Source organism: Morone saxatilis, unplaced genomic scaffold (assembly GCF_004916995.1).
Source record: "Morone saxatilis isolate NCDOM2014 unplaced genomic scaffold, NCSU_SB_2.0 Contig17, whole genome shotgun sequence".
In the NCBI taxonomy this organism is placed as follows: domain Eukaryota; kingdom Metazoa; phylum Chordata; class Actinopteri; family Moronidae; genus Morone; species Morone saxatilis.
In genome coordinates, this window is record NW_023339729.1 from 17,805,389 (window position 1) to 17,819,516 (window position 14,128).

General features: G+C 37.9%; 1 protein-coding gene across 3 annotated transcripts in view; it reads left to right on the top strand.

Moving 5' to 3' along the window:
* The first annotated feature begins 1,392 nt into the window (after positions 1-1,392).
* Positions 1,393-14,128, top strand: part of usp53b (ubiquitin specific peptidase 53b) — an 18,730-nt gene continuing 5,994 nt past the window's right edge. The window contains exons 1-14 of one of the 3 annotated variants that reach the window (XM_035659863.1): positions 1,393-1,819; positions 3,425-3,621; positions 4,024-4,184; positions 4,797-4,889; positions 5,107-5,241; positions 5,790-5,903; positions 6,116-6,198; positions 6,984-7,089; positions 7,907-8,053; positions 8,364-8,513; positions 8,615-8,783; positions 11,629-11,751; positions 11,899-12,619; positions 13,449-13,510. In XM_035659863.1, the coding sequence (XP_035515756.1) occupies positions 3,528-3,621; positions 4,024-4,184; positions 4,797-4,889; positions 5,107-5,241; positions 5,790-5,903; positions 6,116-6,198; positions 6,984-7,089; positions 7,907-8,053; positions 8,364-8,513; positions 8,615-8,783; positions 11,629-11,751; positions 11,899-12,619; positions 13,449-13,510 (2,158 nt within the window). In that variant the 5' untranslated portion in view covers positions 1,393-1,819; positions 3,425-3,527. Of the gene's footprint in view, positions 1,820-1,919; positions 2,311-3,424; positions 3,622-4,023; positions 4,185-4,796; positions 4,890-5,106; positions 5,242-5,789; positions 5,904-6,115; positions 6,199-6,983; positions 7,090-7,906; positions 8,054-8,363; positions 8,514-8,614; positions 8,784-11,628; positions 11,752-11,898; positions 12,620-13,448; positions 13,511-14,128 lie in introns of those variants that run through there. The other 2 variants (XM_035659865.1, XM_035659864.1) reach the window with 2 other exon arrangements.

The window sequence follows — 14,128 nt, forward strand, 5'->3', positions numbered from 1 at the left end:
TTGCTGGAAGTCAGTCTAAGTCAATTTATTTTCTAAAAGGCTGAACTACTGCACACTGGAAACGGGGGGGAAAAAGACAGAACAAAACAGATACAAAAAAATCAACTCCAAAAATAACTTGAGTTTGACAGCTCATCTGAACAGAACTCAGCTGTGCAACCTTCAGAGGGAGAAATATGAAACCTTATTTTTTCAGGCTTTTTTAAATATATAATACGGAAAAAAAACTTCATGTGTCTCCAGGGAGGCTTCAGTGCTCTTGCTGGAGCCAAGACTGGATCAGAGACACATATGCTACATACAGTTATGCTGTATTAATACACACATCCCATAGACAGTACATAGTCCATACATTATATAATGTTGAATAAGTCAGGGCCCATATGAAAATAATGTTTTATTTTAACTTTCTACAGTCACAGTGTATAATTGAAATAGTTTTTTTTTGCCTGATATATTCCTAAACAGATTTCAATCTTGGACTCAGAATCAGTGAGGACCATCAGTGTAACAACTCATGAAGAGTGAATTTATGCTATTTCTCACAGGCTGGTCAGCCTGTTGTAGACTCTCACACGTTCACATTCACACACACACACACAGTACTGTAAATAATCTACTAGGATCAACTGTACACACTGTATTTAAAGGAAGTGAGGAAAGCAACAGCTGATGAAAAACTGGCATGGGAGATGAGAATGGTATACATTGTGTAAGGTTCACTGCATCATCAGATCACTCATTTCATCCTGGATTTAAAATAAGAATCTGGAAAGTTTTTGATCAAACATCAAACCAAAAGCATTGTTCTATTTTGAACAGCTCCACTAAACAAACTGGAAGAGAGATACACCAATTACAGGAGTATATTTTTTCTGACTCTGGCTTTTATGCACCATCAGTCTCCTTTAGTCATCCTGTCTACACTTAAAACCTGCTCGGCTCTGCAGATTTTTCCCCCTTCCAGACCCTCCATCTGCCCCAATTTTGGTGAATCCATGTCGAGTTTACTGTCACAGAGATGGAAAACAGTAGCTTCATAATATTTGTATTTGCTAGTTGATAAAATTCATGCTCAATATGATGCGTTATTTGCACCAATGATATGAAAGCATGACAACTTCTTTATCCAGTGTGGCTTTTGTTATGGCAATTGTGGAATATTTACACATTTGGTATTTCCTATTCGTTCTATTGTTTGACATTTAAGTAGAGCATTTATGACAAAACAAAAAACAAAAAACAAAACAAAGCAAAAAAACAGGCAGGGTTTAGTCCCCACAGTGCTGCATGATTATGAAACCAGTGCAGTCATGTGATGTCTTCTCTCATCATCATCATGACAAGTTGGAAGTCTGACCTTCCGCCAGCACACAGTTTGCCATGCAGGGATTGAAGATTGCAATACAGCAGCAGTGCACTTGAGGCTACACTAGGGGCGGAGTTTGACCTCTCAAGTCTCAAAACATCACTAATCCGCGTCGGACATTCTGGCACAGGCCATCAACTGGCCCCCCCGTTTGTGCAGAAAAAGGGACGAATTTTCACCGAAATACCCACTGTCCCGACCGGGTGTGCGTGGCATCACACAGAGGCTCGGGCTGCCGCCTGTGTGCGTGTCGGAGGGATTTGGGGGGGAAAATGCTGCACTATGACAGATAGTGCGTTACATGCGTCTGGACATATCTGCAGTCATTTCTAGGCAGTTTTGTTTCGCAGGCTTTCGGAGAGAGAAGTGTTGGGATTTTGCGCGTTGACAGCTGGACCGCCCTGCGCCTTCATTGGAGGCGAGCGAAGCAAGTATCCGCTTCCCTTTAAGGTGAGTCGGCAGAGCACTTGTTTTCTCAATGCCTGAATGCAAGTTGCGGCATATTTCTGCTACTGTAGCTGACCGGGCGCCGTTCCCACATACAGTTCACTTCACCGTGAGGCTGGTGCGACACTGGCAGCATGTCTCCGCCGTGGGAGCGCGCTCGTCGAAGCTTTTTTTTTAAGGATTTAACGCAGGAAAACACGGGATGGTCATAAAATCCCGTTCACCATAGGATTTATGTCCTCTTTATGAACCCTGCTGCAAAGATGGGCGCTTATGTCAGACCGTATAGGCCTATAGGGGTATCACATGGTGTCAGAGAGATTGGTGCAAAAACACACATGTGGGCACTGACATCAAATGTAGACTTTGAATATGAAATTTGCATTATGAAGACGTTAGAATATTTATGAAACAGGTCATTTTGTGGGCTATTATGACTTTGGGGTGAAATGAAAGGCCTGCAATCCGTCATTTTGTGAAGATATACATTAAAGGTAGGCTACGTTTACAAATAAGACTAACAAAATAAAACATATGCCTGTAAAAGTTAAACATCTCGTTGACAAATCATACTTTTGTGTCTTTTTCTCATCGACTCATAATTGAAATGATTGATTTTCTCCTCCTATGTACACACATTACAAATGTAAACAAACCAGAGCAGCATCAGATTGAATCAAAAGGAATTTAGTTGTTGTCTAATGTGGGACCTTGTAGCACATGCCAATTTGTTAAGCTTCAAATAAGGCAAGCGGCTGTTTATGCTATTGATTATGATGGCTCATGATCATATCAATAGGGAAAATTATGTGTTCCAGAGCAAAGCCAGTACCCTTACACATTTTAATGTAAGCAACACAGCACCATTTTAGGTTTTGTTAGAAAATTGCCATGATAAAAGTATAAAAATAATTATAATGTTTTTCAGAATTTATTGTAATTTTGTCCCATCATTATTCAGTCAGTCTTTGTATATTTAATTGTTTTGTCTGCAAACAGTGCATCAGTGATGAAGCAATGGCAGTCAAGTACAAATAAAAATAGATTTAAAGGTATCTGAACATTGTCTGATATCAGACATAATTGTCAACCCGTCACACTCAGTCAACTTGATGGAGTGGGTGGATTCAAAGGTCTGGAAGTCATGCGTTTTATTATTATGTTTTCAGTCTTTTCTCTACAGGTAGGTGAAAAGTGTTTTAAAGTATTAAAAACAGTTAAGATGTTGCCATGTTCTTGCATCAGCCGCTGTGGTTGTCATACAGATTGGGGGTGATGGGTTGTGAAGGCGGAAGGATCATAGACGTGCCACACATCTCAAAGTCAAAAGATACAACGATATTTACAATTTATGGCCTGAGAATGAACTCCAGGGAAGTTTAATTTTACTTAAGTGTTTATCTGCTGTATTCAGCAGTTCTTTGCAAAAGTGCTTCGTTTAATGAGGGAAAACTGTGCCCTGGACTCGTGTTTATATGGCTATTTGTTTGTTTGGATGCAGGAAATGGCTACTTCTCTACTTTCTTGAAGCACTAATTGGCTGCTATTCTGCCTGGCTAACTGCTCTGTCGACTTGTAGTTTACCTCTTCCCTCCCATCTGTCCTCAGATATTGTTCGGTTGCCAGTCAATGTCCAGTAGCACATGGCTGAGGCTGCCCTGTGGCTGATCCTGACAATGCTTTCAACCAACCGCTCCGGAGGTGCGTGGGGATGAAATGGATGGAGCCCATGGCCAGACCAACGCACCAGCTCCCACCTCTCAGCATGTCCAGCCGCAGCAAGTCTCCCCCCAACTCTGGAGAAGGTAGAGGACATGATTCAACTGGCATCCAACCAAATCAGTCATTTGGATTAGTGATGTTATGAAAACGATGTCCAAGATTAACTCAGTTTTCATCCAGGGTTGCTTATTATGCCTGTATTGTATCATGCAATAATAATCACATTTTGAATCATAGACTTAAAATGAAAATGCACTGAAATGTACTGTATTTAACATGTTTGTATGTTTTGAGTCTGTAATCTAAACTACATTATGTGTGTAAATCACTACAGAATTTTTGTTTGAGTTTGATCGGTATATAATATAATATAGTGTCTTTAAGGTCACACAGTGGGTGTGAATAGCTTTAAAAGAAGACACAGACGAGCCCCCTTTTAGTGAAATGCCACACAGAAGATGCATGTCAGGAATTTTTTTTATCAGTTGCAGGCTCTAACTCCATGGCATGGGTGAAGATGTTTAAAAAACCTGGAGGAGGCCTGAAGAAATCCTACCAGCCTGGGAGCATGCTGTCTCTCGCGCTCACCAAAGGCCTCCTCAATGAGCCCGGGCAAAATAGCTGCTTCCTGAACAGCGCAGTCCAGGTGAGAACCATTTTTTGCCAGCTCTAAATTACTGAAAAAAACATTTAAATTATTTCTCAATAAGTTTCAACTGTCAAACAACTTCTCCTTCTAACATGTCTGCACGCTTTAAAACTACCACAAATAAACATTAAAAAACATTGTCTTAACATTACTTCGTCAGTAGAAACAGCTATATGGGTAGACTTATTTTTGCCACCTGCCAACATTCACATGTGTTTTTATGAAGAATTATAACTCCTGAATAAAATGTCTAAAAAAATGTCTGTAAAATGTCTCTAGCTGGTTAGCTTGTTTGTTTGTTTTTCCCATATTTTTTACTGGCAATTTCTCAATGACGTGTGTGTGTGAGCATGTTTTTTATGTGTGGGTTAGTGAGAGATGCTGGGACTCACAGCAAACCAAAATAATGAGCTGAAAATGACTAAAAAGCTGAAGAGTTAAGTGTTAATTGTTAATTTTTAGTGGTTTTGGCAGTACTAGCAACCCTTTTATATCACACACAGGCATTTAAGTCAATGATAATATGAAAACTATTGTGTATAAGATATTTAATTTGGTTTCAGTTCATGTCAGTATTCTGATGCTGGTGCTGTTGTTAAACCTCCACAGGTGCTTTGGCAGCTGGACATATTCAGGAGAAGTTTGAGGCAGCTCTCAGGTCACTTCTGTCTCGGTGATGCCTGCATTTTCTGTGCTTTAAAGGTTTGTATGATTCTGCACTTTGAGCTAAACCTGGCATTATTTGTAGTAATATTTCTAATTTCATCAGTAATTTCTCTATTATACTAATATTTGATACATTTTGAGGCTATAGTAATTGTCTATGAAAGTAAAAATGGTCATGAAATAGAATTTGGTGAACATTTGCAAATAGTGTTAGTGTCGGGAAAGTCTACTAATTATTATCTTCCCTTTTTAGAGTATATTCAGCCAGTTCCAGCAGAGCAGAGAGCGTGTGCTCCCCTCCGACAGCCTGCGTAATGCCCTAGCTGAAACTTTTAAGGATGAGCAACGCTTCCAACTTGGCCTGATGGATGACGCCGCTGAGTGCTTTGTACGTTGACGCTGTGCCTTTGGCTTTGAATCAAAGTAATATTAAGTGGAAGACCTTTCCGCAGTAACTGTGTATTAAATAATGTTATGGTGCTTCCTCCTCTGTGACACTGAAGGTAAAAAGAAGCAGAGGCTGTGTTATCGCCGGTTTAATCTACTGTATGTAAATTATGCATTCTGGCCTATTGCCTCTTAGCATATTTAAGCCCTGATAGGATTGTATTTTGAATTTAGTTGATCAAGTTTTTTATTTTTTTGCTTAGTTTTGTGTGTTGGATCTTTGTCTGTGGAGTGCCTAGATCATCGAAGTTTCCCTTATTTGAATAGTTGTTAATGTTGTGTATATTGAACTCATGGGGGAAAAAACGTGGCGAACTCAGTTAAGTATGACAAACTATGAAATTTTGTAGGAAAACAATGTCAGGTGAACTTTTAAAGTTTAGACTGACAAAATCTTTAAATATTTGTGTTTCTAATTGTGCAATAGTTCTATAGTATATGTGTTTGCATCCATGTTGGCACTATATCTTCTCTTATTTCTTATATTAGGAGAACATCCTGGAGCGAATTCATTTACACATAGTTTCAGATGCTGCAACGGATGCTTGTTCATCCAAATCCTGCATCACCCATCAGAAGTTTGCAATGATGCTTTACGAGCAGGTCACTAACTTTTTATTTATTCCTCATTTTATCTGCTAAATTATATTGAAAAATAATACAGTACTGTACTAAGATGTGCATTGATGTGAAGAATGTGGGGCCAATGATAAGATGTTTTACAGTAGAAATTACTGTTACTTTTAAGTATAATAATTATTATAATAATAATAATAATTTAATCTGTAAAGTAATGCACTGCTTTCCCTTTGCAGTTTGTGTGTCGCTGTTGTGGTGCATCTTCAGACCCACACCCATTCACAGAATTCGTACATTATGTTTCAACCACTGCTTTATGGTGAGTACTTGATTTACTGCCATGGCTTTAAAAATGGGAATCAAAAATCAGGCCAAAGTGCTAATCCTGATTTAAATGTCAAAGTATTAAATAAGGTTACTAGAAAAGTATCTGATGGCGTTTTAAGCATCTTAGATTAATTTCCTGAGGAGTGTTAATAGGAACACCTTTATGAATGTTTAATGTATTCTATATTTTATACAGCTGTGCTTTCACACTAATTAAATTTAATGTTATAGATATCAGCATATTAAATTTGCTTCATTACTAACTAGGATTCTTATAAATAATTGTAGAATTTTGGCAGTACAGGATTTAATGTGTGCACTCAGTGGCCACTTTATTAGGTATACCTGTAAAATCTAAGGCAACAGCTCAGCCAAATTCTACCTTTACAAAGAAAATATTCTGTTTTGATTGTCACTGTCTGTAAAGTATTAATTTAACTATATGTTTATTATTGAAGTTGTAGTGGTGTTGAACTGGAACTGCCCCGCGCCATTTACATACATGAGTGGGGAAGAGAATTAAACACATTTCAATATAATGCAGTCCAGTACAACACCACCACGAACTACAATCTCAATAATAAACATATAGTTGAATTAACACCTCTCAGAAAACAAAAACTGATTATAATCTTCCTAAATGTAGAATTTGTGGAAGCTATGTTGTACTTGATTGCATTAAATTGAAATGGTATACCCAATAAATTGCTCATTTCATTTTTATACCTTTCTATTATCGCATGTCATACATTATTATTTTTCTGTATTTATTCATAGCCAACAGGTTGATCGCATGTTGGGGAAGAATGAGCGGCTCAGGTCAGACATGTTTGGAGAATTGCTACAGGCAGCAAACAACACAGGTGACCTCCGGAGCTGCCCGGTATGTGATTGATTGTGATTGTTCAGGTTAATGTAATTTTTTTTTTAACAAATTAGACATGTGTACAAAGTGTTGGCTCAATACTTTTCCTCCTTCAGCTGTTTGGTCAAAACACCAGTCTGATTTCAACCATTAGTTTATGCTCATCTGTTACAGGCAGCTATTAGTGAATAATTTAGCCGTTCAGCTGAACAGTTGTTACTGTAAAATGGACACAAAAATTATTCTTTCAGCTATGCAGAGTACACTCTGTGCTTTGTGCTGTGACACTGCACTTGAAGCGGCCAGAAGGAGACGGTGCTAGACTAGTGTTAGGATAAAAATAGCAGTAAGGGCATATCCACTGTTTTTCTCTCATCTGTATTTGCTACCGCTGTCTTCCTCTTCAGTGTGCATCAGTTTGGTGAAGCTGAGTGTTCTGTTCCCTTAACCCATTATTTTACCAGAAACTGCGAGCTCCAGTATAAACTAAATGATTGCTGTCTGGCTCTTTTCCATCTTTCAAATAGTCTTTATTATGAGTTTTATTTCTGTTTTGTCTAGGTGTGTGTGTGTGTAAGAAAGAGAGAGAGGCAGAGATAAAGACACAACCTACTACTCTGACATTTGGAGAAATTTGCTCACTTATTTATTACTGATACTTAAAAGAAAGGATTTTTATCTCAATGTGTTGAGTAGTGAGATTGGTCCAGTGGGTGTCTAGCCTAACATAACACAAACACAGGAGTCATGGGAGCAGGTAACCAATGCTAAAAGTAAAAAACAAAATACGTCTTCCAGCAACTCCATAACCATGTTATTTACACATATTTTCCAGAGCGACTGTGGTCAAAGTATCAAGATCCGCCGTGTGCTCATGAACTGTCCGGAGATTGTCACTATTGGATTTGTATGGGATGCTGAGCAGTCTGATCTTACAGACGATGTAATTCGATCACTTGGCCCACGTTTGAACCTGTGTGGGGTAAGAGCTGAAACAAACTTCGCCAAATGACAAAAAATGTATTGTCTGCATCACTTTTCTCAACAGAGATTTTTTTTTGATTCATGTATTCATATATTACATATATATACATTTCAATGATCACAGTTGTAAGCTATTTTATGACTTGTGTCGATATACTAGTATTGCTGAAGGTGTGCTATAATCTTTGAAAAATAGACTTCAACAGAGTATCAAAAACACACACATAGATTTTATTCTCATAGGATTTAGCATCTGCCAAAGCCCAATATGCAGAGATCAAACATAAACTCAATTTGCTCTCTTTCAGCTTTTCAACCGTGTCACTGATGAAAATGCTAAACGGAGTGAGCTACATCTGGTGGGGATGATCTGTTTTGCGAGTAAACATTACTCAGCGTTTGCCTATCACACCAAATCTTCAAAATGGATTTTTTTTGATGATGCTACTGTAAAGGAGGTTAGGAACTCTGCTATTAATCTGCTTTATCCCTGTTCAAAAGTCTACTGTCTGTTACTGTGTGTTACATGCTCTTATGTCACACTTTACTTTTTACCCAGATTGGATCCAAATGGAAAGATGTTGCCTCTAAATGTATCAGGGGACATTTCCAACCACTTCTTTTATTTTACACTAATCCTGAGGGATCTCCAGTTTCTAATGAAGATGCCCCGAGACAAACCACTATGTGTCCTCGGTACAAAGCCCAAGTGAATGGTGACGTGACAGGTAAGACCAGTTGTTAGCACACCTAACCCTAGCTAGTACTTCTGACATGGAAATGTGTGTATTTTGACATTTTTGAAAAATAAATACAGTATAGACATCATTATATAGATATAGAGACTTCACACACTCTTGACTACTGTATCAAACAACATTACAGATACATGTCCCTGTTCTCTTTTACTAACTTTGAACTTTGATTAGTTATGTAATAAATTGTTTCTAATTAGTCAGAAAGTGCCTTAGTTACAAGGACATAGCTCTAAATCAGTGCGAGGGCAAACAACAGATAACCATAGCAACATAACTTGCCTCTCTTATTAAGTAAAACTTTGTGTCAGGTCTTTGTCCATCTTGGACTAAATATTACTTCACTATTCTAACAAGTAGTAAACCTGCAATCTAGAGACAATTGAGCAAGTATCTGTTCAGCTGTGGGTGTTCATTTAGAACGGTAAGAAGATAGATAAGAACATACATGTATAAACCAATTAAAATGAAGTATTCCCTGCCGCAATGGTATAAACACTTTTCATATGCACTCTGCAGCCAATCAGAAACCACCACCATCAAAAGAAGTATAATAATGGCTTGGTCCAGATTACCCCAAAATTATCACCTAAGTAATTAAAATACACACTTTTATTTTCACTTCATTATCATAGTATTTTAAACACACAAGTAAACTTGTGTGCCACATAACTATTCTAAAATGTAATTATTTTGGAGTATGTCAGTAGATTTTCAGTAGATCAGAAAAGGAAGTTGTCACCGTAACACAAATTATGGTGTCAAAAGTGAGAGCTAACATTAGGCAGCTAATATACTAGTCAGTCTTCGGGTTATATATCCAATAAAATCACATATTTCAATGCAATTGTACACATGCGCACACACGTTTACTAACGTCTTTCTCAAGGATGCACATATACCTTATATTCACGTAAAAATGCTGATGCTGTATGTTATTTTATTGTGGTATACATGTATCTGACTGTATATGGGTTATCTATGTACTTTGAGTAAACAGCAATCACAAAAAGAAAAAAGATTATCCTTTGCGATGTGTCAGGGAACTTGAGGTGAAACTGCAGCGTAGTGTATTTACTTATAACGATTAATAAGAGCTCGTGGTAGGGATCAGAAGATCAATTTCAATTTGTCTAATAATTTCATTCCCATAAATCTATATTATAGCATCTGAACAATTGTTATTGTTCAGTATCACTAAGTAAAATTAAACATCAAACGATGTCATCACCTATGACAACAACAATTTCACTTCACAAATTACAGTTATGGTTTGCGTTGGGATTGTGAGAGGGCTGTTAAACCACAGGCAGAAAGATTGTCCTGCCCTGTGTGCTGGCTTGAACTTGACATGAGGATGATGCCTCTGTTGCACGCAGATTACCACCCACGCCTCCCTCCCTAATCCCTGCTCCTGTGGCCAAGCGCGCTCCTGCTCCTGCTCCCGCTCCTGCTTCTGAGTTCTCACTCCTCCCCTAGACGTTTATGATGTTTGCCTCCATTAATTTATCTGCTTGGTTCTTGGCAATTGCGCCCTGCCTGCTTAGATGGATTGTTTTGCTTTAGTGTGATTCCCAGACACTTTGACTGGCATGGGACTGGATTCTTGTTTTTATGAAAGTATGTGTAAGTAATAGATTTTTTGTTTTGTTTTAGAGTGAGATGTGGCTCAGTTGCTTTAATTATATATGTATTGTAAGTATTAATTACTGTCTTTTGTTAAATTAGTTCATATTGAGATTTACTGAAATGCTTTACATGGCATTATGGTAGTGGTCTTATCCTTTCTTACAACTATAAAAGACAACTGTCCTGCAGTGTTACACTCTACTTGCATTACTAAAGTCTTGGTAACTTAAGTTGACAAAGGTGAACAGCATTAGGCAACACGGACATATCAGTAAATCCATATTACTACAGCTTACAGTACTCACTGCTGTTACTCAGCACTGTTACAACCAGCAGGTATGCACACAGCATTATGCATCATGTTTTACCTCGTGTTTCAGAGAGGCTATTTATGTTGTATTATGTTGATCTAGATCTAGATATTAACAAAAACATGGATAATCTTAGTGAATTACAGCACTAATTGAATAAAAAACAAATATAGGGAAGGAAACAATGCTTCAGACAGTGCTCCAACTAACATGCAGGAAGAAGGAGTTGAGAAGTAAATGTGAAAGACAGTGCAGCTGTTGGGTGGATGTGTTGATTTGGAGGCAGATGTTCACAGTTCACAGTATCTCTGTTTCTCACAGTGACCTGCTTGCTACAGAGGCAAAGAAAAATACCACAGGGTGGGCAAATGTGACAACAGTAGTGTATTTTAACATAGCTAATGATGCACTGGCATCTGTTGTTTGGTAAGATTTCTTTTTATGTTGTCTCTTGCCCCATTTGCAACAAAGTTAAAAATGACCTGGCTGAGAAGCCTTCATGGACAGAGAGTTACCTCAACCTAAATAGTGTACAACACAATGTGAATTTGTTTGAGCCCAGCACATGATGCATGACTATCACTAACAAACCTCTATTAAACCTCATATGTGGAATAACAACATACCTAAAATTAAAATTTACTTACATAATCAACATCAGTCATGTCACACCCTAATTGGCTGTTCATAACCCCACAATTCTTTATGCAGGTAACTTAATTTAGGGTCAAATAACAATGATGTACTATTTGTGTCACTGTCGTAAGCAGCCCAAAAAGGTTACTTAAGAACAAAAATACTAAATCATAGCATCAAGTGCAATTTTTAACATTGCAGAGCAGCCACTCATCTGCCATTTCAATACTTTTTTTCTTTAGTGAAACATCCCCTTTGCAGTCCTAATAAATTCCAGGAACCTTTCATGGAGAATTTGCAAAGGCCAAGCGAAATGACAAAAAAGGATCGAGGGCATCGTAAAACGGACCCATCACAACACAAAGGTAGAGCATTGTGTCTGCATCATAAAAACGCTGATAATAGAGTCAAAAACACAGACATACAAGGGCAAGCCAGTGTAAATAATTACTGTACATCAGAGCAGGTTTGAAATTGTCGTTCTACAAATGATCTATGTCCACTCTCTCTAGAGATGGCACATGCAAGATCTTCATCTCCTCCTGAGAATGGACTGAGGCCTTCTGCAGACCAAAAATCAAAAACCTATCCACGCACTGAGAAGTCATCAAACCATTCAAGCAGAGGATCTCAGGAGCCACGTGGACAGTCCTTCGGTACACAGGGTGGTGGGCATAGCCGAAGGAACAACACTTCCCCAAGTCGCTATGATCAGGAGAGCTGCCAGGAGCAATGGGAAAAAGGTGGAAGTGATGGAAGTCGCAATAAATCCAAGTCCACTTGGAGACCCATTCGGGAGGTGTTAAATGTGGACACTGTACTGAACGAACTGGAGCAGCGCCGTCAGCAGCAACACGACAGCCCACGGCACAGTAAGCCTTCACCCCAGGAAAGAGTGCACACTGATCAAAGCCGTGAGCGGGAATATGTACGAGCCAGAGAAGATCGAAAGCAGAAGTGTTTAATGACGATTTATGAGGATGAGCAGCGGCATGAAACTGAGAGCCACAGCTCTGTAGAGTCAGAGAGCAGGCCCAACCAACAGAGGGGCAGCAGACTTAAGGGTGGCCCCAAGACACTGCTGCGTAGTGATACCTGGACTATTCAAAGGACAGAGTCTGGCTATGAGAGCAGTGATAGACTCAGCAGTGGCTCCACCAATCCTGACTCACCGGGCGTTGATGGCTTCATTGTTAAAGACCAGAGATCAACACCAGAGGCACAGTTGCAAAGGTAAGACACAACTTTGTATTGTTGTTATTGTTGTATTGTTGTTATTGTTATTGTATTGTATGGATATTTTTGTGTCTCAAGTGAGAACAAAATAAAATCAGTAGGAGAGACAATTGAGATATTTCTCTTTGGTAGATAGTAGTGAACATCCCACCCTGTGCAGCTAGTCTGCCTGTCATGTTCTGTCAATAAGGATAATAAACATCTGTAGGAAGGTCTTTTATTTTAACACTGCATGTTCACAAAACTATTTACTTAGATCACATATTTATATAGGTTAGACAAGGAAGCATCTTGCAGCATCTTATTACTTTATGCTGAAGTGCTGAACATCACTGATGCTATACAACTATAGAGTATGGTATGATTTTCCTTAAAATGAACTGTATTCTTGGAATTATCCAAGGATATAGTGGAAATTAACAGATAATAAATATCAGAGGTATTATTGGTAATTAAGTTGGGATTTGTAAGTTATGTACGTCTGAATTTATCTGGTGAAAATGCACTACAGTGGCTGTAAGAGGAAGGGAATACTGGTTATATTCGGGCTTTCATATAGATTATCATGTAATGATCACAATGAGATATTTATTTGAAATTATCAAACTTTTAAAGGGTTACTATGACAAATCAGTGCCAACTAATACATTTGTTAAAATAACAGTAATACAAATAAAGTTCAAATCATATCACATTTTTGTGATGGGCAGACAGTTAATTTTCCTATGGTGCTCTGTAGTATTTACTCAGAGCTCAGTAAACTCACTACTCACTAATTGATTAATCATTAAAATAATATTGATTGATTTTATTTTTTTATTTTTAGTCAGCTGCACCAAAAAGGAGGCGATGCCAAATCAAGTATAGTGACCTCACCTTCACACAATGGTAAGTTAAAAAATGTTAAGGTTTTCCAGGAACAGTAAATGTTTTTGTTTTAAATGCATAATGTGTGGAATAACCACAACTAATTGCCTAGTTGCAACTTGATATTGGTATTGTTTATTGGTATTGATATTGGTAAGTCTTTATACTGTAATAAAGTAATGTTTACATTACTGACACTGTGTATGCAAACATTTCACACCAAGTTAACTTTAAAAGCAGTGTTGAAAAAAATCCAATGTTTAAAAGGTGATAAAAGGAAAAAAAGGACAGAACGAGATACCACCAACAAAACTAACATGATGTGAAAATATGATACGTAACAGAACATGTCAGTGCTCTGGGCGAATAACATTTCACATTAAATATTATATTTCCAAGAAAAGATTTACAAGGAATAATAAGAATTCAGTCTTACAGTAGATCAGATTAGTAAATACCATATATACACACAAGGGAGTTTTACTAGTTTTGTTTTATTGTAAGATTAGTATGTAATGAGTATCTGTGCACAATTTAAATAACTGAATGTTAAAGAGTAATGAAAGGTTATTACTTTTTGCTTTATGTAAATAGGTACCAACAACAAGAGAGCATAACTTCTCAAAGGAGTCCTTTCTT